At 41.3% G+C, this 24,491-nt stretch overlaps 1 protein-coding gene across 19 annotated transcripts in view; it reads right to left on the reverse strand.

Moving 5' to 3' along the window:
* ADGRL3 (adhesion G protein-coupled receptor L3) overlaps nt 1-24,491 on the reverse strand; it is a 486,086-nt gene that overhangs the window by 72,489 nt on the left and 389,106 nt on the right. For 17 of the 19 annotated variants that reach the window (XM_072336645.1, XM_072336644.1, XM_072336641.1 and 14 more), the window contains 6 exons: nt 23,636-23,821; nt 19,916-19,954; nt 6,554-6,737; nt 5,657-5,779; nt 3,971-4,179; nt 3,085-3,261 (listed from right to left, as the gene is read on the reverse strand). In XM_072336645.1, coding sequence (XP_072192746.1) covers nt 3,085-3,261; nt 3,971-4,179; nt 5,657-5,779; nt 6,554-6,737; nt 19,916-19,954; nt 23,636-23,821 — 918 coding nt within the window. The remainder of the gene's footprint in view (nt 1-3,084; nt 3,262-3,970; nt 4,180-5,656; nt 5,780-6,553; nt 6,738-19,915; nt 19,955-23,635; nt 23,822-24,491) is intronic. The other 2 variants (XM_072336646.1, XM_072336631.1) reach the window with 1 other exon arrangement.

Here is a 24,491-nt window from a genome sequence, read left to right on the forward strand (position 1 = left end):
CTTCCAAGTATGTTCAAACTCCTGTGCATGTAAATAAAGGGTGGACTTCAGTTTGGGCACATAAACAACTCTGATCCCAACTAGTTTTAACAGTCAGAAGGTATCTTCAAAAGTAAAGTCTCCTCTTCTTAACTGGGAGTCCTATTAAGACTGGAATTGATCCCAGCAACTTCTTCTATTGAAGCACACCAATAAATCCCTGACACCCGTGGTCAGCCAATGACATTTTCTGCTCCTTTGGACAAAGACATATTGCTGTTTCGAGTTGAGAGCCACACAACCATCAATCATTTGCTCAGTGGTGCTACCTCCCAGCTCCGCCTTGCCATATATGCTCTGCTAATAATTAAATCCCAGCCCATAACTCCCAGAGCAGCCACCAAGGTCTCCTCTGGAGAACACGCTCTTTTGCCATGCAACCAGGGAGGGAGATCATTCATGAGTAGAAGTGACACTTGTCAGATTGGTGATGGCTTTGATTAAGGAGCAGGACTCAGATGTCCACTCCCCACGACGCACAGTGTTCAGTCTCATTAGGTAGGGTGTTAAGGATATTCATTACAGCAAAAGAAGCTCCTTATGCTTCCAAAAATCCACCAAACTGAACTCAGTAAATCACAGATCTTAACTACAGGAGAAAACTATTAATGTGGCAAAAATTTCAGAATATCATTAACAATGTTTAGGACTGTTCCATTTAGGGATGCTAGTCCATTGTCCCCAGCACCACTGTGAGAGATCCTGCATAAGCACTCAGCATCCTTTCCCCAGGGATTGTCCTATTTCAAAGACAACTACAAGGTTTCAGATGCACAAACTGCCTTTTTGTACAAGATGCAAGACAACAAAAAGATGCTAGAGCAAGCCTGCAAGAGATGAGTGTGAGTCAATGGATGACAACAATTCCCATTTATTTTTAAACCACTACCTCTCCAAAGCAGCAGGTTTTCAACTAGGAGGGGTTTAAAACTCATTGCAGCAAGATAAGAAATGTGTCACTTCCCAGGTTTTCTCTGAGGTAGCCAGATGGCCAGTTCCACCAGCAGACCAGAGGAAGATGGTAGAGCAAGGAAGAGCAAGGTGACAAGTAGCTAGAGAGAAGAGTTACAGATGTTTGCAGGATACCCACCTGCCTTCACCCTCAGACTGGCATGATTACTAAAATAAACATGCCAGGAAGCTGTCTGGTTGCATCAGAATCAGCAAAGTGAAGCCAATTTGGCTGTTAAAACACTGACACTTTGGCTGCAGCCAAGCTATAAAATATGACCCGAAAGTTGTGAGAGCAAACATCCAGAAACATCCACAGGCAGACAGCACACTGGCTTGGCACTCAGGAAGCTTCCAGCTGCAGGTCTTTCCAACCCGTTGGTTGAGCACAGGCAAGCTAGGGTCTTGCCTACTCTTTCTGCAAGATGAGATAACACCAGCGCTACCAGTCTAATGAGGTGCATGTGAAATGCCATGCAGACAAGGCTTTCCTAGCTGCAGTTTGAGTAGAGGTTAGCCTATATCTGTACCATGCAATACAGATCATGCTTGTTCACATCAGTGGAGTGGAAAGCTATCTGCATTTTCCAGGTGCAACCTCTGACTTCAGTGACTCAGGTATATCTGTTAACTCCAGGCAGGTGATAAGCAGCCAAACATAGGTTTCTTGTGAAGATTCAAGCAATTATGAGAAACTGTCAAAAACACTCTTAGGCTGCAGAATACTGTTAACCTGTAAACACATGCTCTGAATTGACCATTTCTTTGGACAACTCCTAGGATAATGTCATAGCCATTTAATGGCACAGCTCCTTGACTGGTAGTGACTCCTGCAGAATACAGAAGATACATAATCCTGCAGCATCAAATCTATCCTGTTCCTCTCAGCTGGACCCAGCTGTTGCGGCAAATGAGCTGCCAGGCTCTCATTTCTTTTTTGTCAAGCATTGGTCATGCATGACAGTGCTTTAATATATATTTTATTTTGCTCTTCAAATTGCTCTTCAGATTAGTAAGTGAAACAAACATATACAAAGGAATGATAGTGAAAGACTATTTAAGAAAAGGTATTTTAAAATCATAACAGCTTTTGTGGTTATGCAGCCACAGAAGTGGCTCTGAAAAGGTCTGCCCAAACAGAAGCCCCTAGAGGATCTAGCTCAGAATGGTCGATTTGGCTGCATTTGGCACACAAAATAGAGACAGTGCAGCTAAGAAAATAATGAGGCCAAAGTCCTTCAGTAATCACGTCCCCCCTTTCTATAGCACATGAAACTGTTTTCAACTAAAGACAGAAAAGACAGCTGAGGAAATGAGAGACAACTCAAACACTGTCTCATTCTTGAAAAACATCCCAAATGTGCACTCCTTTTCCCCACTAGCACCATAAGGAATGTTTACTTTCAGGAACAAATTCATTAGGTATGATGGGGCTACTTGTATGAGAAACCAGTATTACACCAAGGAGGTGGTGCAGGCAACGAAACTGATACGTACCAACCTTAGGGGATGTAAAATCGAGACAGGATGGTATAATGAGTTTGTTTTTTTTTTAATGTGTAGCTTGCTGTCACACTGTGAGACACAAAGAATGTATCTTTCTCCCATAGTTGGTGTATGGAAAAGATTTTTGACTCCACACATGCACCTCACAAATATGTGCAGAATGTATTATCAGCTGCTGCAGGCAGTGTACCCAACTCACACCCAACAAGGCAGTCTTGGTTTCCTCCTGTCACACCATGCAAGTGCTTGCTGCTCCCTGCTGGCACAGCTAGGACCCTCAGAGCAAGGATCAAGCTAGGATATGTTCTGGGCCAGACTGCAAAGGATGTGTGGAATCAATGGCTAGCTTGGCTCACCAGTCATCTGCAGTTCTAAGCTGCTCATGCCAGGAGACTGGTGCAGTCTTTGCAGAGGTGTGACCATCTACTTTTTCACCACATAGCAGAAAGACTTACACGAGATACTTTCTACCATTAGAGTTACTGTGACACAGCAATTTCCCTGTTCATCTGCCTTTTGCAGTAACAACATGGTGTTATATTGGCAACTGTTCAGCACACTGGTAACCTGTAAATTTGCAGAGCCTACCTTAACTTCCACATGTGCCATCAGGACCGCAAAGTTGGTTAGATGATTGCAGGAGCATGTGGTGTGTGTCTTGTTAGTTGTCAGGAGGCGACATCCTTGGGTGGACCAATACCCTGTCATGGTACGCTTAGTATAGCTCCAGAATGAACAGTTTGGATTGAAATTTTCTTCTGACTGCTGCAGGGAAGCAATGAGTAAATGCAGTAAAATGATAAGGTTTCAGAGATTTATAAACACATTCCTTTTTTTTTTTTTTTCTTCCCCCAGAGGCTCTTTGTAACTCTTACTCTTTAATTTTAGATAAATAATCAACAATGACTTCGAAGTCGAGTATTACTTGTCAGCACCAGACAAAGTTGGGTTATTGCTGCTCTCTTTGCTAATACAAACTTAGTTCTTTGTTCTTGATTAATTTCAGACACAGACTAAATTCAGCTCTTCAAAACCAGATTGCTTCATTTGCATTGCAGAGCGGAGAAATTAATTGCTTTAAGCAATCAACTTTAGCAATGACTGTGCTTGGCTAACAGGAGTGCTAGCTGTCCTTTTTCACTGTAATTCCACTTTCCTCTAATATCCCCTGCCACCATGATAAAATAATATTATGGCCCATTCTAATATATTGTTGGTTTTTAATTACAGAATGACATGTGTCAGCAACTGAGCAATGGGCATCAGCTCAAAGGAGACTTTCTTTACTTTTATTAATGCAATACAAAAGAGACTTTCCCCATAAACAACTCAAAGCACAGAGGAACAAATGTGTAATTCAAAATCTAATCAAGGAGTGCTGGGGGCCTCAGACCAGCAAACTTTTGAGGCACTTTGTAATAGAAACAGAGTATTAGTATTATTATTATTTTAAATGATTTTCAAACTTGCTCACCTTGATATGCTTGACAGTAAAGACCACGGGATCAGCTAGATAAACCTTATTGCTGAACTCTTTGTTTATTGCTGCCGTGATGACTGGGGAGTTGACGATGACGGAGTGATTAGTGGACATTGCTTCAGTTCCTAATTTCATGCTAGCATTCTCCGTGGAGAGATAGGTGCCCAAGTTGTTGTACAGCACAAAGGCCACTCTGATTTCACCTAGAAGAGCAGTGTGAAGTTAGATATCTAGGTCAGTGCACTGGCTTTCATTCTGGATGACAAATTTCTTCTCTGAATGAACTTTGTTTTGTTTATTTTATTTTATTTTATTTTATTTTATTTTATTTTATTTTATTTTATTTTATTTTATTTTATTTTATTTTATTTATTGAGAAAGCGTGAAAGAATCAAGATGTGGTGTATGAATATTCACCTTCTCCTGCCTATACCAGTAAGCACTACGAAGTACACCAACTGGTCCAAGGATGAAAAGTTAAGAGCTGCCATTGGAAAACAAACTCTTATAAGCAAACACATTGGAGAAGACACATTGGAGGAGCAAAGGTGAGCTTATTTTCGGCATCAGTAGAAAAACTGACTCCAGAGAAAAGAGGCCAGGTGACGCATTTCTCACCCGACTTAACGTTGTTCTCCAGGCAATGTTTGGAAAATGAATTTCATTCTGGCCTGCCACAGAGTTTGCAAAACTATAAGTCCAGTGTAAACTCCATTAATAAATTAGGACTACCTCAGACAAGTGTGAATTCAATTCTGGGAGAAGAAATCCGAAACTCTCCAATCTCATATGAAGAGCAAAACAAAACCAGCAGAAATTTGTCAATCAGATAACCCTCTTTCCATAAGTACATTCACCACTAGGAAACCTGCTGAAAAACACCAGGCTACCAGTCAACTGTTTTTTCAGCTTAGATCTTCCCGTTTGCTTCCTGCTTTAATTCATACACTTCAAATAAGAATCAAATGTGATTAGTCTGCCTTATAAATATTAGTTGTGGGGAATATTCTTTGTTTCACTCCAGCTTCTGCAGCAGGTGAAGCAGTTATGACTCCAAAGGTCCTTCCCAAGCTTAATTTTTCTACAGTAGTTTCTTTCCTAGCTCTTTGGCAACCTCTATGTGAATGCCAAGCTGATAAAAATTGATGGGGCTCTCTCAATTTGACTGGAACTCCACTGACATGCTTAGAAATAAAGACATCCTTTACAACACAATTCTTGTTCCTTACAAATCTTCTCCAAAGCTCACCATTATTAAGATTTGCTGCTATTGTTTCTTCCCTTTCTTTTCAGAAACTTGCATAGTGCGCCACTGTGAAGTAGGTTACTCATACAAGCATTTTATTCTATGTGAAGGCTCCCATGGCAAATAACAGTAGTTAGAAGTACTTCTCTGGATGCAGTACTGTGCCCCAACAAACACATCATGTAGGGATCTGGCGTATTTCTACCACTATATAATGCTTTTGAAGGCTGTCAGTCACTTGGCAACATAACACATTCCTTATGAACCTTCAGTCAAGGGCTTGGGCAAATGACATTAACATAAACATTAACAGAGTGCTTAATACTACGCTTATAACTGGCTAAATACAAAGCAATAATTGCAAGCTATCCACAAACAATGCCTGAAGCACAACTGATTCAGAAGGCCAGCATGGCCAAAGGTGCTGTACCTACCATTTCGACCATTTTGTTTCAAGGTATTTGCTGAAAGCTGAATGGCACTCCCATGGCCCGTGTTCTGGGGAAACTTCAGATCTTCTAGATTGCCGTCTGTGCTTAGTCTTGCAACTTCCAGCTCTGTTTGCAAGAGAGAACAACAGTAAGAAAAACCACCACTGAAAATAATCACCTACACAATACTTGGAAGTTAAAAAATGGTGTTCCAGACGATCTGAAAGTAGAGGAATCAAGTTACAAGGTTTCATACTAGACTCTTTTCAAATCTTTGCCCTGAAAAAGTTTTAATTAAAAAAAAAACAAAACAAAAAAAAAAAAACAAATAAATTCAGTTCTTTGTGGAAGACAAAAGACAACTAGTTCTTGTAAACAAGAACCTCAGGATATTAAGGACAATGGTTAAAATGAAAATGTGAAAATGCTAGTTCTCCTGCCACTGGCGATTGGTACTTTCTGTAAGTGTTATCAGTGCTTGGGATCTGTATTCATAGAAAAAGAAAGAAGAGTTGTTCTCATTTTACATATGCACAGTGGGAGTGCTGGTGCTTTCCATCGTGCTTGTTTTTTAATTAAAATCAACAATCAGCCAAATAAGGACAAGAATTTGTATGAAATGAAACACAATTGCATTACGATGAACCATCTCCCTGTGAAGCAGTGCTCTCAATGTGCTAGCACAGATTTTGTACTTAAAGACAGGAGTAATAAAGGCAGTTTAGGTGCTCATTTCCCATGGGATTTCAAGGACAGGGAGCTATTGTATCCCCTTAGGCTCTTGTGGAAAGACTTCTAAGTTTTTCAGACCAATGGCCAAGACACATCCAACTGAAGTCAGGTTTCACAACCCTTACTCTCCCTCTGGTGCTCTCAGTATGTACAGGCTCTGTCTCTTACGGATATTGTCGGTGTTTTCACGGACAATGTCAGTCTTCAGCAGGTTATCAGCCAGCACGAAGGCACTGTCCTCTACGGTGTCAAGCAATTTGGTGGCTGCACGTTGCTGCTCACTTGCGTTCAGGTCTCTCCAGGCATTCAGAGCCTGTGGCTGCAGGAGGTTGTTCACTGTCTCCACCATGGCCTGCAAAGCAGAGGAACTGAGTAAGAAAGGGCTTGAGCAAACCTAGAGCACCTCTGAAACCTCTGACATATGCTTAGTTCCCTTCTCAACACACACAGGGACAGGACAGCAACTCTTTCCCCACCCACTGAGGCAGCCTACAGTGAAGCTAGTCATCATTTATTGCATTAGATGAGAGTGGGAGAAAATCTTGATTTTACTTGATTTTAAACTTCTGTGATCATCAGCTCTGAGGTCAGATTAAGAAGGAATTAAGAGTCAGGGATGGTGGAGGGGGGGATGGGGAAATCCCTAAAGAAACATGCAAGAAAATATATTTCAAAATCTATCTGTGAAGCAAGTTGCTGCTATCTGCTGCATTAAGATTCAGAAGCTGGGCTGGGAAACCTGTGGAAGGTCTCTAGTATCCACTTGCAAGGGTTACGCTCCTTCTAGAGTACTTCTCACCACATAATCTCTAACAGGCTGTCACAGAGACTCAGAAACAGTTAAGTTTCACCCCTTCTTCCAGAGAACAAGCAGGTGCCCATAGAGATTTAGATAAGATGCTCCATTTCAAATGTCTCAATTTGGGAAGGAGTCAGCCATCTGGCAGGCCTGCCCCACAAAGATACACCTCCATTGCCAGCTATCACTGACTGCGTAAAACAACCTTCCTTCTAAGATGAAGCTGCCATTCATAACAATACTCTGCATGCTGAAAGTGTAGGTATCAAACCCGTAGCTCTATTTTTCAAGACAGACAGTCCCACGGGCTTCCTACATGCTACAAACCTAAAGCATACTCTGTGGGTCACTTTCATGGAAACACTTTAGTTTTTACTCCTGACTGTCTCTAAACACACCCACAAGATGATGCATGAAAAGAGGATGTAGCACGGCCCGCTCTCTAGCGGAACCCTAAGAAAAAGTGTTCAATGGCAACACAAGGCACAGTGAATTTAGGGCATCCTGACTCCCCCACACCAGTCACAGTCAGATACGAACATGCAGAGGAAGAATAAAATCATACTGAACCAGAGCAAAATTTTATTGTTGTATGCAAGTGACCTTCAGAAGTTTTCTGCTACAGCAACATTCACAGAAAAGCAAAGACAGCTGGGCCTGCCACTCCTGTTGCTTTTGATCCCAGAAAAGACAATTAACAGAGACAATGCCATGAGCATCTTCATCCTAAATGTCCTTCAGGTTGAAAAGTTTCTCATAACACCGCAGCTCCTATTGGAAGAGTGAGCCAGAATTGGGCTGCTCTGACAGTAAATAGCTCACACTTTCCAACTTACTTAATTCACGACAAAATAATTCATTTGTTCTTATGCCAAATCTCTCCTTTACCTTAAGTAGATCTTCCCCTGGCAGCGACTGCCTGTGGTCAAGAGGCATTTTTCCTGAGCCTCATAGCCTGGTTTCCAAAGGACAGAGCAACCAGTGCTTCTACCACTGAAGTAAGCTGAAATGGCTGAAAATCTCAACTGCAAAAAACTTTTTGCTGTGAAGTCTTTACAGTGCAAGCCTGGAATCCCTTTCTTATTTGTTGTTAAGTAGAACTTACTAGATATAAATCATTTTCTTAAATTGATTATTAAACCCATATTCTTCAATAGTCTAAAGTTATCTTAACAGATGTGGTATGTGTGCAGGAAAAATGGTTAACTTTAAAGGTGAAAAAGAAACACGGAGAATCCACTGTATTTTAGCACGCTTTTCTGGTGTTTTAAAATCTTAAAGCCTGATTGTTGCAGCTCTCATAAAATTCTGTGGTTCACTAAAGTAGTTTGTCTCTTTGCAAGAAGAAAGAAGGTGTTACTCTTTCACAGTAAGCAGAAACCTTGACTATTTTGCTGTGGAGGTTCTACACAACATGGACTTTTCTTGCAAAGATCTTACATTCCTGGTAAGCAGAAAATGAGCGTTTTTCTCCCTTTTCAATGTTATAATGCAAATTACAATTTGTCTTACATCCATATAGCTCAGCTGCTAATGGTGTTTTTAAATCTCTATTAAAACAACATGCTGGATACTTTTATCAATATCTGAGTGGTGAAAACAGTCATTGCAGCAGCTCTAGCTCCTGACTCTGGATGGAAAGGTAATGTCTATTTGTCTAAACATGAAACAGATGCCAAGATATTTCTGTTACAGCGAAACACATGCTGCAAAGATTTTTCCTCAGAAAAGAAGTAATATATATACCATTTATTTTAACAAAGTGTGTGTGCATACAAAGCTTGACAGAGAACCTCACTTAGGCCTTATGTGCCACCTCCTGCACACTGTGCTGTGTTCTCCATCCAAGAAGCATCTTCAAGTGACAAGCCTGAAAACAGCCATTTCATGTCACTCTGGATCCAGGGCCTGACTCTAAACCTCCTGAAAGATTTTCAAGGACTTCAGTTCCGGTCCAACACATATCTGAGCAAGTTGGTAGACTTCATCATTGGCAATACATCCGAGATGAATTCAGTCCATTGCTTTTCCCAGAGGGTCAATCCCCTCACCTGCCTCAGTGCATTAATCAAGTGTTCCCCACGTTATATTTCTGAGTGCAGCACTTCATTATGGCTGAGTGCTGTGGGCTGAAGCCAAGGAGATGAGGTGCTAATGAAATGTTTGCATTTTGGACAGGAGCTGAGGTAGGTGTTTAAATGAAACAAAACAGCTGTTAAAGCAACAGCGTCTCTTGAGAAAAAGATGCCAAATGGGAAAAGTTGGACAGGAGAAAGGGAACTGTGGGAAGGCAGGCACATGGGACACAGACTGGCCTGTGTCTTTGCATTTTGCTGAGTTTTAGGTTGGTTTGCCACCAGCACCAAAAGTTCGTGGACTGATGAAGCTCTAGCAAAGAAGCAACAGCACCCTTCTCCTAGTAAAGCCTCTCAGAGACCAGCAGAAGGATTAGCTCTGACAAAGGACCTTTGAAATGAGGAAGGCATGAGATAGAAGTTCCTGGGAGCTGACAACTTGATGAGTGCTACCTGAGACCCTTGGTGACCTTGATGAAGGTGGGGATTTTCAAAGGGAACTAAGGAAGTTCTGTCCAATTCTGTGCATCTACCTCACTGAAGAGCTTGTCACTTTCCCATACTAAAGCTTTTCTGCTGCTGTGATCTTCTCTTCCAAATACAGCTCAACTTGGTGAGCAACTTTCAAGGGAGCCACGGCATACCTGTGAGCCTCAGGCAAAATAAAAGTGTGGGCTCCAACACATCACAATGTCCCCTACAATACAGAAAAATAAACAAAAAAAAAAAACAAACTCCACCAATGCCAAGGTTACTGGGGCTTAATGAACAAAGAGCACAAGTATGCATACACTCAGGGAGAAGTATAAAAGCAAGAGAAATTACACTGAGAGAGACCCTGAGAAGTGTGAACAAATGAAGGATGAAGAGCATTTCAGAGGGAGACAGGAAAGAAGACCTTCCACCCATCCTGGGATGTGTAGGTGTGGCTTCATGTTAAGATATCAGGCAACCTATATAAAGAATACTGAACTTCCTAAACACAAACTTGTGTTGTGCAGAACAAGCATCCTGGGTCGGATGACAGATTGAATGTATCTAATACACTGTCTCCAATACTGGCTACAAATGGACACATCAAGCATAGAAGACAAATTCCATGGTGGGGAACTCTTACACTATGTAGTTAATATGGTGCCAAGGAGTGTAATTTCAATGTAAATAAATGTGATAAACTGCAGAGAGACTTTTTTTTCCCCCAGCTAAGCACATATGGCTCGTGATCTTTTGATTTTGTCCTTAGGTGACAAAACAGAAGCAAAATGTAAAATTTCCCTCCCAAACACTTACAAAATGGTATTAAAAGACATACTGTTGAAAGGTAACTAAGAATCTTCAGTAACCATGCATTCCTAAAGGGGATCACGTATATCCCACCAATTGCCTTTGCGACAGCTGCTTCATCCTATAAAACTGAAGTTTGTTTGTCCATCTTTTTTTATGTTCTGCTCCTTTAGAAATTGAGCAGTTGACAGAAAAAAAGCCAACACAAACCCACAACAAAAAGCCAACAAAAACCACCAATGAACTGAGAGCTAGAGCATGTTTTCAAGGGTATGTGAAAAAATACCTCTTCATGCCAAGTGAATACCAGCAGGCCCCTCAGGGAATACTGGTTGAGTCCCTCAGCATAGTAATTTTCAAATTCACAGTTCATCCTTCTTTGCAATACAGCACCTCCTTAGGAAGAGACTGAAAACAAACTATAAATTATTTTGCATGTAACTTATATCAAGGCCTGAGCTCCTATAGCAGCTCCGGCATTAAAGCACCACTTTTGCAACGACATCTCTACTTAAAAGAAATGCATTTTATAACTTTTAAAGCCCTATCTCACACTGCTAACACTTGCCTTCCTTGGCCTGAAGGGAATATCTGATGCAATGTACTTTCAAAAACTAGTACAGAAGGAGCTACGTCAACAAAGCTGTGCTTTGCACCGATATACTAAAGTCAAAGCTGACTGTGCGAAACAAGCAGTGCTTTACGGCTACCCCTATACAAAAGGTGTTTGCTGGCATAGTTTGCTGAGAAAAGCCTGCTCACCCTTTCCTAGAACAGTGGTGCTAAGGCCACAGAGAGCAACCACAAAGTTGCAGCCTTAGACGATTCTTTCTCTGAAGTTCTGGTCCTCTCGGAGGCCTCTGGGTGCTACTCCAAAACAAGTGCATCACCATCTCTATTCAAAGCACGCACAAAACAATATTATCCCACTTTTTAATAGCAGCCTGAGGTTTTATGGTAAATTGGTGGAGAAAAAGAAGTATGAAAACCCTTTCAGGTCTAAAGTGCACAGTGAAAATGAAGAACACTTCAGACAGCAGATGTACTGAAATGTAGATATGGTTCAGTGATCACAATATTATGCTCTTTTCTTTTTCTTTTTTCCCTACTAGAAACTGGGAGCACTTTAAAAGAGCTTACCTGCCTTCAAGAACAGCTAATTTTTCTCTGTATTCAAATGAAACACACAAGAGCTAAAACAACCCCCTTTTTAAGCTATCAATATTTGCAAACCTCCAAAGTAATTGAGTTAAAGGCACAATCGATGCCCCTGATGACAAATTCTGCTGGAAGTTTGCAATTGTTGCCTCTGGACAGAAAAAGCTCCAATAAAAGAGGATCTCCCATTAACTCTGAATATACCTGGTGCAGCCTAAATCGACACTCAAGGTGAGAAGACCTGGATGAAAGCAGGTATTTGGGCATGCAAGGAGAGCCAGCCCTGGCAAGGTTATTATACTGAAAAGGACCAGCTTAGGAAATGGTTGGCCTTAAGGTGACGAATGACACCCTGATCCCTCTGCAGCAAGAAATGCATGTGCTGAAGCTGTCATCTGTTATGTGGGAAAAAGTAAGCGCACAAGTTACTTCTTCAGCTCCCAAAACAAGGAAAATGTCGTCTTGGCTAAATAATGATACTACATCCCATTTTTTAGCTGAGATGTGTATTCGAATCTTTCTGACATGGCTCTTTGCTCTCCCATGGTTCTTCCTGGCATTTGTTCTTTTAACTCCAAATTAAAATTATTCTCTAGTCAAAGCACAAGAACACAGCTTAGATTACAGGGAATCCCAGCCAGTCCAAGGCTTTTTCCAAAACATCTTGATCATCATAAAATATCTGTTATTCGCTGAAATGGATAGGCACATATTTAGATTGAATCTAGCTTAACCACAAGAGTTTAAATATGTATATAAATGATTAGTGTACCTACTGCTAATCTCCAATTCTGCCTTCAGAAGTAACCCAGAAGCACCAGTCTACACCTATTGACAAAGTAGGTGACTGACAACTGAAGGCATCAGTTTCAGTGAACAGAACCCAAACCCACAGTTACCAATTGTGGTGAAGGCAAATGGAGATCTTCCTTTGAATCTGCAGAGGAGTTTCTAAAGTGACTCCAGAGATTCAGGGGAAAAGGTGTTTCTGCTGTTGGTGTAAGAACTGTTGGAAATAGCCTGAATTTCAGTGGCAATGGGAACTCGCTGCACTGAGAATAAAGGCACTGACCTTTATTAAAATCAGGTCATTTACAAAATGCTGAACTATGGAATTAATGGTCTTGCACTAGGCACACAAGGTTTGCAATCTTGGCCTTGAACTACTAATAATCTCCTAATGGGAGAAGAGGGGAAAAAAAAAAAAAAAAAAAGAAAAAAGAAAGAAAGAAAAAAAAAAAAGGACATCTGAGAAATAAAAGAAGGTTACAAATTACAGGTTATGGTTTTGCTTTGCTTAGTATATGAGGAAGAATATATTAAGGTCAGAAGGCCTTAAGTAGGACTGAAATAAAAGGAATTGATTGCCAAGAAGGAAATAACATACGATCTATTTCATCTAATGAGATCTTCCCTACGGAATAAGCCGAGAACTGCATTTATGAATCATCTGTATTTGCTGCCCTACTGTTTGGGATGTGAGACCATACAAGCAACTGCTAGAATAATCACACAGGGGAAGTGAGCAAAGATGTAGAAAGAAAGGAAAATGGCTTGCCAACGATAAATGCTTGTTTGATGAAATATCCACTGCCTTCAAGGGAACTCCTAGGGCATCTGTGAGATTCATCTTCTCCCAGTGGTCCAAATCAAAGGGACATCTCCCACTGGTCTCTACAGCAATTCACACTGAGATTTTTTCCTGTGCCTCCAGATATAAGGGCTGACTCAGCCTTAAGCAGAAAGTGAGCACACAGTAACACAGAAAATATTATATATATGTGAGAGCATTGCTACACATGAAGCTTAGTTGTAGGTAGAGGAATATATGGTCACATTCCAATATCCACGTGAAAAATTACAGACTCTGGTGACAAACCCAAGGCAGCTGCTTTGAACCTCCTCTATCCTAACAACAGGCTCAATGCAGCAGAAACACACAGGGTGGGGATTTATATTTTTGCTCTTACTGACATAAATCAGGCATGGGTCTATCAAGCTGTGAAGTATATTAAGTTCACAGAGTTTTAACAAAGGGCTACCCAAGCACTGAACCCTGCTGTGAGTCACACTTCTTTCAGATGTCCTTTTAATTACATTATATGAAAGTCCAGAGCACTTCGGTGCTTATAGGCAAACACCTAGATACCTTGAAAAAGCTGCTAAAAGTACTCCCCATAGCTATAGTTAATATACTACATTGTATGCACACTGCTAGCCAATTTATTCCAGCCACTTCAACAACGATACCTCTCCTGACAGGTTGTGCAGAATAGCATCAGGAGTCGAGTGAGGCACAAATCATTAGAGGACTCTGAAAGTTGTTTGACACGCACCGCAGAGCTCTTTGTCATACAGCCAATTAAGTGACCAAACAAGGAACTTGAAAATCCTCATTAATTTGCCCCTCTTTATAAATGGAGGTTAGAGTCTTTCTTGTTGCAGGCACAACAAGAACACAACTAAATGCGGTATAATTCAATTTATTCTTTGTCTCAAGAGCTTCTCTCGTTTAGTCTTTGCAGAAGTTGAGGCCAGCTGGGCAAGCAAGCAAGAAGTGAGAAAAACAGAATTAATCCACTTTAAATACTACTGGCAAAGTCCCAAACACACCTTTTATCTGCTAAGAGCTACTAAATTTGCAAAGGAAAAAAAAGTCTCCTCTTTTCCACTGCTCTAAACTTAATGCCTTTAACCTTTTGGGGGAAAGCCTTTCATTTTTGCTTAGTGCAGCAATTCAAACAGCCTATGGTAGAAGTATGAAGCATACAGAAAACTTCCAAGAGAACAAGAAGAATGATTCTGATGGCAGCCACCTGGGGTGGCTCAGTGCTGGCCTGATTGGTGGCTCTGATGACATCCATATCCAGAAGCTCTTTCTGGATTGGATGGCACCGCCATTATCTTCATCTTCTGTAAAGGTAAGCTCAGATTTACAAACCAGCGCAAACTAGTCTTCAGGACAGCCCAGAGGACAGCAGGAACCAGAGCATGAAATGCTGTTAGAGCAGGAAAATGTTACAAAAGTGCTCTGCTGCTTCCTTCCACCCTCCCACTAAACAACCACTTAGTTTGGTTACTGTATTCACCAACCTATACCTTTGAAACAGCTGAGACTAACTTTAAGAAAAAAAGAAGAATGGGAAGTTTTTGACTTCTGCAGTATCTCTCAGATGCACCACACTGTTGCATACTGGAAGGGGTTGCTGGTTGGCACTGCAGAGAAAGACATCAGTCTTGTGATGCCCCCAAGCTCCAGCCCAAAAATCCAAGCAAAGCAAGTAGATGAGCTCAGACTGTAATCAAGTATACACCTGTGTTTAAGAGGACTTTGCATGCCTGCTCTCTGTGGTATGAGCCTTTATTAAAGCTCTTGTTTCCACCTACTAAAACTTACAGCAGACTTCTATATTTTTTCCCATGTTAATAGGGCCTCATTTTCTGTACCAAGTGTTCATATTTTTCTTTTCTTTACTATCCTTACTGTGTATGCAGAAGCCAGGGGAATTGATTTGATCCGGGAAACTACAGGACAGGCAGTTTCATCTCTGTCCCTGGAAAGGTGATGGAACAGCTTGTTTTAGATGCCTTCCCCAAGCAATTGGAAGAGAAGAATGTCATCAGAAATAGTCAGCATGGATTCACCAAGGGAAAATTGTGCTCAATAAACAAAAATAGCCACCTGTGATGTCATCACCAGATGGGTAAATGGGGGGAGAGCAGCAAATGTCATCCACCTTGACTTCAGTAAGGCTTTTGATATTGTCTCCCATGACATCCTGATAATGAAGCTGAGAAAGTGTGGGATAGATGACTGGACGGTGAGGTGGGTTGAGAACTGGCTGATTGGCTGAACTCAGAGGGTTGTGATCAGAGGGGCAGAGTCTTGTTGGAGACCTGTAACTAGCAGTGCTCCCCAGGGGTTAGTGCTGGTTCTGGTCTTGTTCAATATCTTCATTAACGACCCTGATGAGGGGATGGTGTCCATCTTCAGTAAGTACGCTGATGATACAAAGCTGGAAGGATTGGCTAACACACCTGAAGGCTGTGCTGTCATTCAGCAAGACCTGGATAGACTGGAAAGCTGGGTAGCAATAAATCAGATGGGGTTTAACAAGAGCAAGTGTAGAGCCTTGCACCTGTGAAGGAATAACCATGAGCATCAGTACAGGTTGGGGTATGATCTGTCAGAGAGGAGCTCTGTGGAGAAGGATCCAGGGGGTCCTGGTGGATGACAGGTTGGCTATGAGCCAGTAGTGTGCCCCGGTAGTCAAGAAGGCCAGTTGGATCCTGGGGTACATTAAAAGGAGTGTGGCCAGCAGGTCAAGGTAGGTGATTCTCCCCCTCCACTCTGCCCTAGTCAGGCCTCACCTTGAGTACTGTATCCAGCTGTGGGCTCCCCAATACAAAAAAGACAGGAAGAGAGTCTAGCAGAGGACCGCAAAGTTGATAAAGGGCCTAGAGCATCTCCCATATGATGAAAGGCTGAGAGAACTGGGTCTGCTCAGCCTTGAGAAGACTGTGAGGGGATCTTATTAATGTTTATAAATATCTTAAGCATGGGAGTCAAAGGGATGTGGCCAAACTCTCTTCATCGGTCTGCAGGGACAGCACAAGGAGAAATGACCATAAACTTGAGCACAGGAATTTCTACACCAATATGTGAAGGAACTTCTTCATGGTACAGGTGACAGAGCACTAGAACAGGCTGCCCAAGGAAGTTGTGGATTCTCCTTCTCTGGAGACATTCAAGATCCGTCTGGATGCCTACCTGTGCAGCCTGCTGTACGGAGCCTACTTTGCAGGGGGATTGGACTCGATGACCTCTGGAGGTCCCTTCCAGCCCCTACAATTCTGCAATTCAGAGAATGTGCCCACAGCTTTATAAGATGAGAAACTGAGAAACAGAAAGTTTACGTCTCTTGTTGATGAGCATGGAAGAAATCTCTGACACCAATCCCAATTTCACAGTCCTCAGAAGACAAATGCTGAGTGTTTTCTACAACTCCAAAGCCTCAATGTAAGGAGAATCATCTTTGGAAAATGAACAAACATCAACTCTGAAAGAAATTCAGAAAATTCTTACTGGTTTATGTCACACACCAGTCACCAAATGAGGCTACAGCCATCCAATGTGTCATCTGTTGTGACTCACTCTCTTGCACAATGACTTTGTCATTCCTTTCCCAAAATAGAGTGCCAAGAACAGTGTGTTGCATAAAGGTGGGCTTTATCATGCAGGGAGACACAGCTCCAGAAGGAATCTGTGCAAAGATCATTCTCAGCCACCAAAAAGTCAGACACCTGGCCTAACGCTCCTTAGCCAATGGAGCACCTTTCCAAGCTCCCTCCATCGATCCTAGAAATCCACCACAGCAATCCCACCTTCTCTACGTGTCTCTTAATATTGCAAGTTAAAGCTCCTGTGGAAGTTTCTTCACTGAGATCCCCAAACAGCAGTCCTGTCATTATATAAACATGTATTATTACATCACTCATCCGACTGGTTATTATTTTTTGGAGAGAAAAAAGATCATTTACTACATTTTCCACTAACGAAGGGGCTTCTGTAATCTCTGTCTTTGGTAAAGAAAATAAATAAATACCTGAGCTTATATCTCAAGAAATATTAAGTCAAGTTAATCAAGAAATTACTGTAGCATTGTACAGACAGATCTAATTGATTATTTGGTTAAAATAGGTATTACCAAGGAGGATAAGATGACAATCTAATACTGCATTCTCACAGTCTAATCTTTGAATAACTCACAAAATTAACAGTTTATTTAAACTATTGATTTATTATGGGCTGAAGAGGGCTTTACAACTCAACTGCTACAAGTTTGTCAGCCCCAATAAACCATTAAGACTAGTATTAGTAATTATTATCTTCTCAAGTCACCCTCTTTCCTCAATCCACCTTTTTTCAATTGTGCTTTTGATTTTTACAGTTAGTGGGCATCTCTCATGTAAACTTTGCACTGTGTTTTTCTTTTTCTAAGGAGGGCAGGACTGCAGCTACATTTCAACACATACAACAGCCCCCCATGCTGTATTCAGTCACAAATGCTCTTCATGACAAAGGGATTAGAACAAAGAGATTGTGACAGAAAGGCTGAAAACTCAATTTCTCTGTCACTGGTGACATATTTCCAGGGACTTCCTACCTCTCATTAACTTCAAAAAGTCCAGGATTTCCCCATTTAGAGTATTTTGAAAAAGCCCTACAAAGCTGCCTTTGACAACACAGACATTTCAGTGCCTGCTGAAGCGTAAGTGGCATGTAACAGGAATATGTGCAGTCGCATTTAGTTGTTACTACAGACAAACTCTCCCCCATGCAATTTTTTGATGACTTTAGCTACATGGTTTGCAAATGGAAACATACTGTATGAAAATATGTCTAGATACATTATTTTATCCCCATGTAATACAAAGTAGAGTTGAAAGGTTCAATTAGGTCATCCAATTCATTCTTTGCGTCCTCCATTACAAGACTGTCCTTTTCAATACATTTACCAGCTTTGTCCATATTTATACTAAACAGCTCAGGCAATGAGCTTTCGTCAGCTTTGGTCTACTAAAGTGGTAAGCAAATGATTTATGTTTAAACACACCAGTAGCCTTTCCAAGTGAAAGGCAAAGAGTCCTTGAAATTAAGAGTAAGTTTAAGTTTGCGCAGAATTCAGGTTTCATTCTATCAATGCCAAGCTTTGGTAGAGTACATTAAATCCACTATTCACTACTGTTTGAAAGAAGACAAAAAGACCAGGAGCATGTATGCAGTCTGCAGAGTGTTTCCATGCAGCTAGGGAGAGGACAACTACAGACTGAGAAGTACAAACGATCCCCAACAGGGCTGCATGAACCATGGTCAAGCCAGCCTAACCCTGTTTACGCTCTCACCAGGGGACAAGACAGCTAGCTGGGGAGTAAGTCATGCAGTGCAAACATTCCTTAAGATACTAGTTACCTTCTCTGGGATCTTAACAGAGGCCAGGCCAGCCACAACATGTATAACTTCACAATTCGTCTTTTTCCATTAATGCATAAGGAAGGAAATAGATGAGAGATGGCTTTCTGTCACAACCATATCCAAAGGAAAGACTGACAGCCACCAGTACAGAGGTGTACTGTTTTAAAATTTAATGCCCTAGAAATCTAAACCACCTAATCCCACACACTAAATGAAGCATGTACTCACAAAATAAAGTCAATATGGGAAGTAGGAAGTTCAACTTTGCAGAAATAGAACAGGTACAGGCAGTCCCTTCCAGAAATCTGGGTTTCACTTTCACACCTCTGTTTTGCATACACATATGAATAATGACCAACCATCCATAAGTACAACACTGAAGTCCATAAGCACAACACTGAAGTCCATAAGCACAAGACAGAAAAAGGGGGTAAAGCATTCACATTTTTTAAAGCAGTATTAACTCACCCATAGTATACAAACAGCTTTATATAAAAGTCACTGGAGCAAATGCTATAAAAGCCTAGGTGACAGGATAAATAATGGCATTAGCCAAGGCCTCACTCTTGAGAAGACTACAAGCAGTCTTTCCAAGACACCAGGCCTTGACTTTGTTCACGTAAAACACAATGCATGCCTGCAAAACTAAGGCTGCAGCTGGGTGAACTTTATGGGACGTTATGTTCCTAATCCTATATTTAGTTTTCAGCACTCTCCTCCTTCTTACATCCCTCTGTGAGGACACTGCATTTCATTATGATTCTACCTCCTCCCTTATGCCAAGTGCTGCAATTTTGAATTGTTTCTAAATTTGCAAGAGGAGAAGATGGAAAACCAAGAAAATGCATACAGCCATTATTTGAGTAACATGTTGCAAGTGTAATCCAACTGGTTTGGAGACATCCTTGAGAGCGGAGTTCAGCATTCTTTATGCATGCATACAGTTCTGCTTACTGTAATGGCTGAATGGGTCTTGTCAGAGCTCTTCTTTTTATTTTCTCCCACTTTTTTTGTGTGTGGGTTTTTTTCTCCTCCCCCAGGAGTTTTTGTTCCAGATTTTTGTTAAGTCTGTGGAACTGGGCAGGTGTGGAGGGGAAATGAGTAACTGAAAGGTCATATTATCCTGTAACCTTAAAGCTTGCTGCCACAAAGACAGTAAAAATCAGATCGACAGACAAGAACCACTTCACAGTCATTCAGTCAAACAACTGGACGTGTATTAAAAACACAAGAAATACCTGGACATAGGCCCTGCAAGAGCGCTCCCTTTTCTGAAGCTGAGTCCATAAAGACAGCAGATTAAAGACGGAATAGAAAAAACAAGTTAGTGACAGAACAAGGGGAAAAAATTGAAGAAAATGCCTACATAAAAACCTCATTTCTCTTTAAAACAGCTCTGAAAACCAAACCAAACCAAAGGAAATACGTGAGTTAGGCTGCATTGGAAGGCAGGAAGGATGGAATCCAGAAATACGTGTTAGTTCTTTTCAGTAAAGCCCACACATGCAACTTTGCAAGAGCAGCTGTTAGACGGTGGGAGAAGTAGAGGTACTCAAGAAACCACCTTTCCTTGGAAAGCACGCACAATATTCCTATGTCAGACAAGACTAGAAAAGATGAGCTAGTTGTTATTTATACAAGAGAGGCGTGGGCTATGTGCAACTGGAGTGCGTTGGTGTGCTGAGCTGCAGCAGAGCTTTGGACATGCAGAGAGTAAGCTGTACGCAGGACAGTGGTGGGGACTCATCCTGACGTGCCTGCTCAAGTCTCTGTTCCAGGCAGAGCCTCTCATGGCCCAGCCTTGTGGTCATGCCTAGAACTGCAGGAGAGCGCATTGCCCATAGGTTCTGAATGCATAAAGGGCCACCTAAGAGGCTGTAACAATGAAATGCGGATCAGATTAAATATTTCCAGTTGAGGCCATTTTCTCCTCTTTAGATTAAACTACTTCTTAAAGGCTAACCTTTCCAGTTCTCTTTCATATTGAGTTGTCCTTTCCTTTGTAATTACTGGACCTAAACACTTCATATGCTAAATAGCTTTTCCATAAAGAATCCCACCTTTATAATAAGAGCCACATTTAAGACTGTACGTTGATATGTACTCGCATGCCTCCTACCAGATAGCTGCACTTCAGTGTGTCATGAAATTCAAATAGGCACTTATTTACCTCGATGGGGCTTAGCAGGCTGTCTGCAACAATGAGCAAACATGAGACTGCTCTGCAACAGTGCAACTGAAGTCTGGCTGCTCAGAGCTGCTGCCTTTGCTGGGTTGTGTTTTGCAGATCTACCTGGGTCGAAAATGGAGATGGAGAATCTCCAGGGAGATGAAGGGGTGACTTGTGCTCTCGACTCATGTCAGTGCCATCCCATTAGTACAGCGGAGAGCCAGAATTGTCCCTGAGAGTTCTGAGGCTCCGAAACAAACAAAGTACACCGAGGTATTGTGCAGTGCCTAATTTCAATTTCTAATTCATCAATTTGTAACAGTGGAAATCTTCCCCTGGGTAAATGTGGCCCTATGAAGACTTTACAGACAAATGGAGATCAAAGAAATCCTTGCTGGAAATTACAGAGCTATCCACTTGGGGGTCTCACCAGTCTGCTACAGAACAATTATTACCTTAATTAAGCCTGATCCAGTGGAAAGCATAAAGCTTTTAGTGACAAGAAAGTGGCTCGTGAAAGATGATGGCTTTTAAAAACTCTGATTATGCCAGTTTATTTCAATTCATTGTACATCAGGTTGTAAAAAAAAAAAAAAAAAAGACAAAAGCAAAAGAGCACAGGTGACTACTTTCAGATGGAGCATGAAGGCAAATCCCCAGCACATTTCCTCTAATGATTGAAAGAATATTTAATGGCTAGTGCTCACTTTATTTCTCCTTTCTGACCAAACACCACTAACTAAAACTCCTTGCAGATGACTTTTTCCTTTTTTATTTTTTATTTATTTTTATTTTTTATTTATTTTTTGGAAATACTCTTGATCAGCGAAGGGGAAAATGGAGCAGTAATTCTGCTGCCTTTTGTTTGTCCAATACTACTTCCAAGCCAAATTCATGCATTCTTAAACGAACACAGAACAGTTGCTCTTCTAAAGAATTAAGTGGGGAATGAGAGCAAGTAAATTACCGAACTTGTCATCTGGATCACTGACTCGCGTCGCTGTTTTGCAGGACTCCACACGATCCAGAATTCTAATGTGGAGTGCAATTGATTTGTATAAGCTGCTTGTGCAAAGCTGATAGTGGGTGAAAAACCTGCAAGGGGAACCACAGGAGTGACAGCAGAGCTGAGTGGCTCTGCCTCACAGAACCCATCAGTCCCCTTGGTAACTCCCACCTGTCACCAAGACACAGCCCCATTTTGTGTAATCGGAATGAACAGCAGGAGGTGGGATTTAAAAGATGAAAAATATGTGCTTGCAAAGCTGAAGTGACAAAATGTTGGGTGTGGCTGGGGCATATTCTGAAGAGCAAGCAGACTACAATCATGAAACCTGTTAGTAGGTGACATTAATTGCTGGTTTTACCTGATATTGTCAGATATCACCATTATTTCAAACAAAACCGTGGTTTGATTATAACAGAAATGTTATGTTGATGTAACAGTTAATACAATTATTTCTGACGTGGTTATAAAATAGCTGGAAGCAGCACTAATTACAAGCATCAGGATAACCCAATTCACAGCACATGCAAAGCACATGATATGCAGGACGACTTCAGATCCCACATGGCCGTAATCTTAAACAATCCTGAAGCCCTTCACGTTTAAAAGACAATACATCAACAGTAATATCTTACAACAAAAAGACAAAGTTACTTCTCTGAAAAACACGTCTCTTCTGAAGATACGGAAAAAAATTCAGGCTTAGCTGGGATCATTTTTCCCTGTATAATCTCACAATAAAATTTGCTTTTCACTTACATGGATGCCAGGACTGTCAGAGCCAGCTATGTTGCGAACAGCAAAATTTGGGATTCTTTTTTTAAGTAGGTGGCCAATAAAGCCATATGCTGGTAGCCACAAGGCTCAGTTGGTCATTGTTCTGATGACAGGCCTGCATAGCGCACTGCCTGAATTCCAGGTAAGTCTTATCCCATGTGCTTACATGAGATTCCGCAATAAAGAGGGCCCTGGACCAAGGAAATCCTACATTTACATATATTCCTGCAGACTCCACAGTCAGTATTTTCTCCCATGACTGGTAACTTCTAGCGCCTTTAATATGTAGCAAGTACATTCTGGCAGAGGACAAAGAAATCACAGAGTCATCATGCAGAAAACTGCTTCTGGGTTACATGACAGGCAATCATTTCAAAGGCCCTCTAATACAAAGTCATCTTCAGCACCTCAGATATAAATATGCTGACATCTTACATTCCTTTGATAAATGTATATCAAGTGTAAATAATTTTCTGTTTGCTTTTATTTGTTTATTTTTATGCATATTAGTGCCCATTTGAACTTCACATTCAGCATTTTTTGATGTTACACAATGAAAAATCAGACTCTGCATTTTTAGGTTTTAAAAATTCAGATATTATGGCTTATTTTACTCAGACAGATTCAGTACTGGAAATGCTACACAAAATTCTGGTCTCAGTCACACTGGCACAAATCCACAATAATTGCCATGGTATCACTTGGCTTATTCTCATACTGAACTATGAGAGCTGAGACCATGACGAAGTACCTGGAATTTATCTGTCTACATATCTAAGGGTATACATTTCCCAGCACCAACAGTACAGTCAGCATTTACAACTTTTTCATTTCTCAAGAGAATAAAATACGCTGTAAACAAAAACTGCCAGGTACTCTTGTCTACTAAGAAAGAATCACTGCCTCCAAATGGCACCCGTTCAGAATGAGATTTCTAATAGCTCTCTGGGATCAGCCAAGCCTTTCTCCAGCCTCTCGTCCTTTCCCCAGGACCTTTGTTCTTACCTTATTCAAGCTGCGTGCAGCGCTGTCCTTCCCACCTGGCGTCAGGTTTCGGAGCTGTACATCAAGCAAGTTCACCAACTGGACCATGGCAGACACAGAGTACGTGATGTCACCAGCATACAAGTGGTTTCTGGTGTGCTCCGCAAGCTCTCGGGCAATATTGGCAGCCATCTCCCCTGACTTCATCTGCAATGGAGAAAGCAGGATAAAAGGTTGACACTCAGCACTTAGTCTGACATTAATCCAGTCCTCTCAGCCTCACAGGTTTAAGTGAGCCAGTTTCTTGCAAAGCAATGTTCACAGGAAGGAAACACATATATAGGCTCTTCTGTCAAGAAAGAGCTGATTTGATTCTAGAAGATTATTAGACAGTGACTAGGTGATTTCTGTTACAACTCCAGCACACACACACAAAAAAGTTCCTTGCAAAAGGAACAAAAATAGATGACACAGTTCAGATGAACAAGAGAAAAACTATTGTCAATTCCCATTACGTGGATTTATTAATCAGGCACTAGTTTAGCACTCAGCACTTGCACACAGGAGATGTACTCCTCACCACAATGACTGCTACGTCTGCAATAAGCCTAGTGAGTCTTAGCTTAAAAGCACACTAACTCAGGAGCAAAAGGCTTAAGACTTCAAACAGAGGCCTGTAGGAAGGGAAAACCAAGTATGCTGTTTGGCTGTATTTCCCATTAAAAGATTTTTATTGCCTAATTGAGTCATAAAATTCATGAATCACCTGTAGTGAAATTCACTGCATACTTATTTGGGAATTTCTTTTTTTTTTTTCTTTTCTTTTTTTTTTTACTGACTGTGTATTGTTCTCCTTGCCTTCTGCCCCCTTCCCCTA

This window comes from Excalfactoria chinensis, chromosome 4 (assembly GCF_039878825.1).
Source record: "Excalfactoria chinensis isolate bCotChi1 chromosome 4, bCotChi1.hap2, whole genome shotgun sequence".
Lineage (NCBI taxonomy): Eukaryota > Metazoa > Chordata > Aves > Galliformes > Phasianidae > Excalfactoria > Excalfactoria chinensis.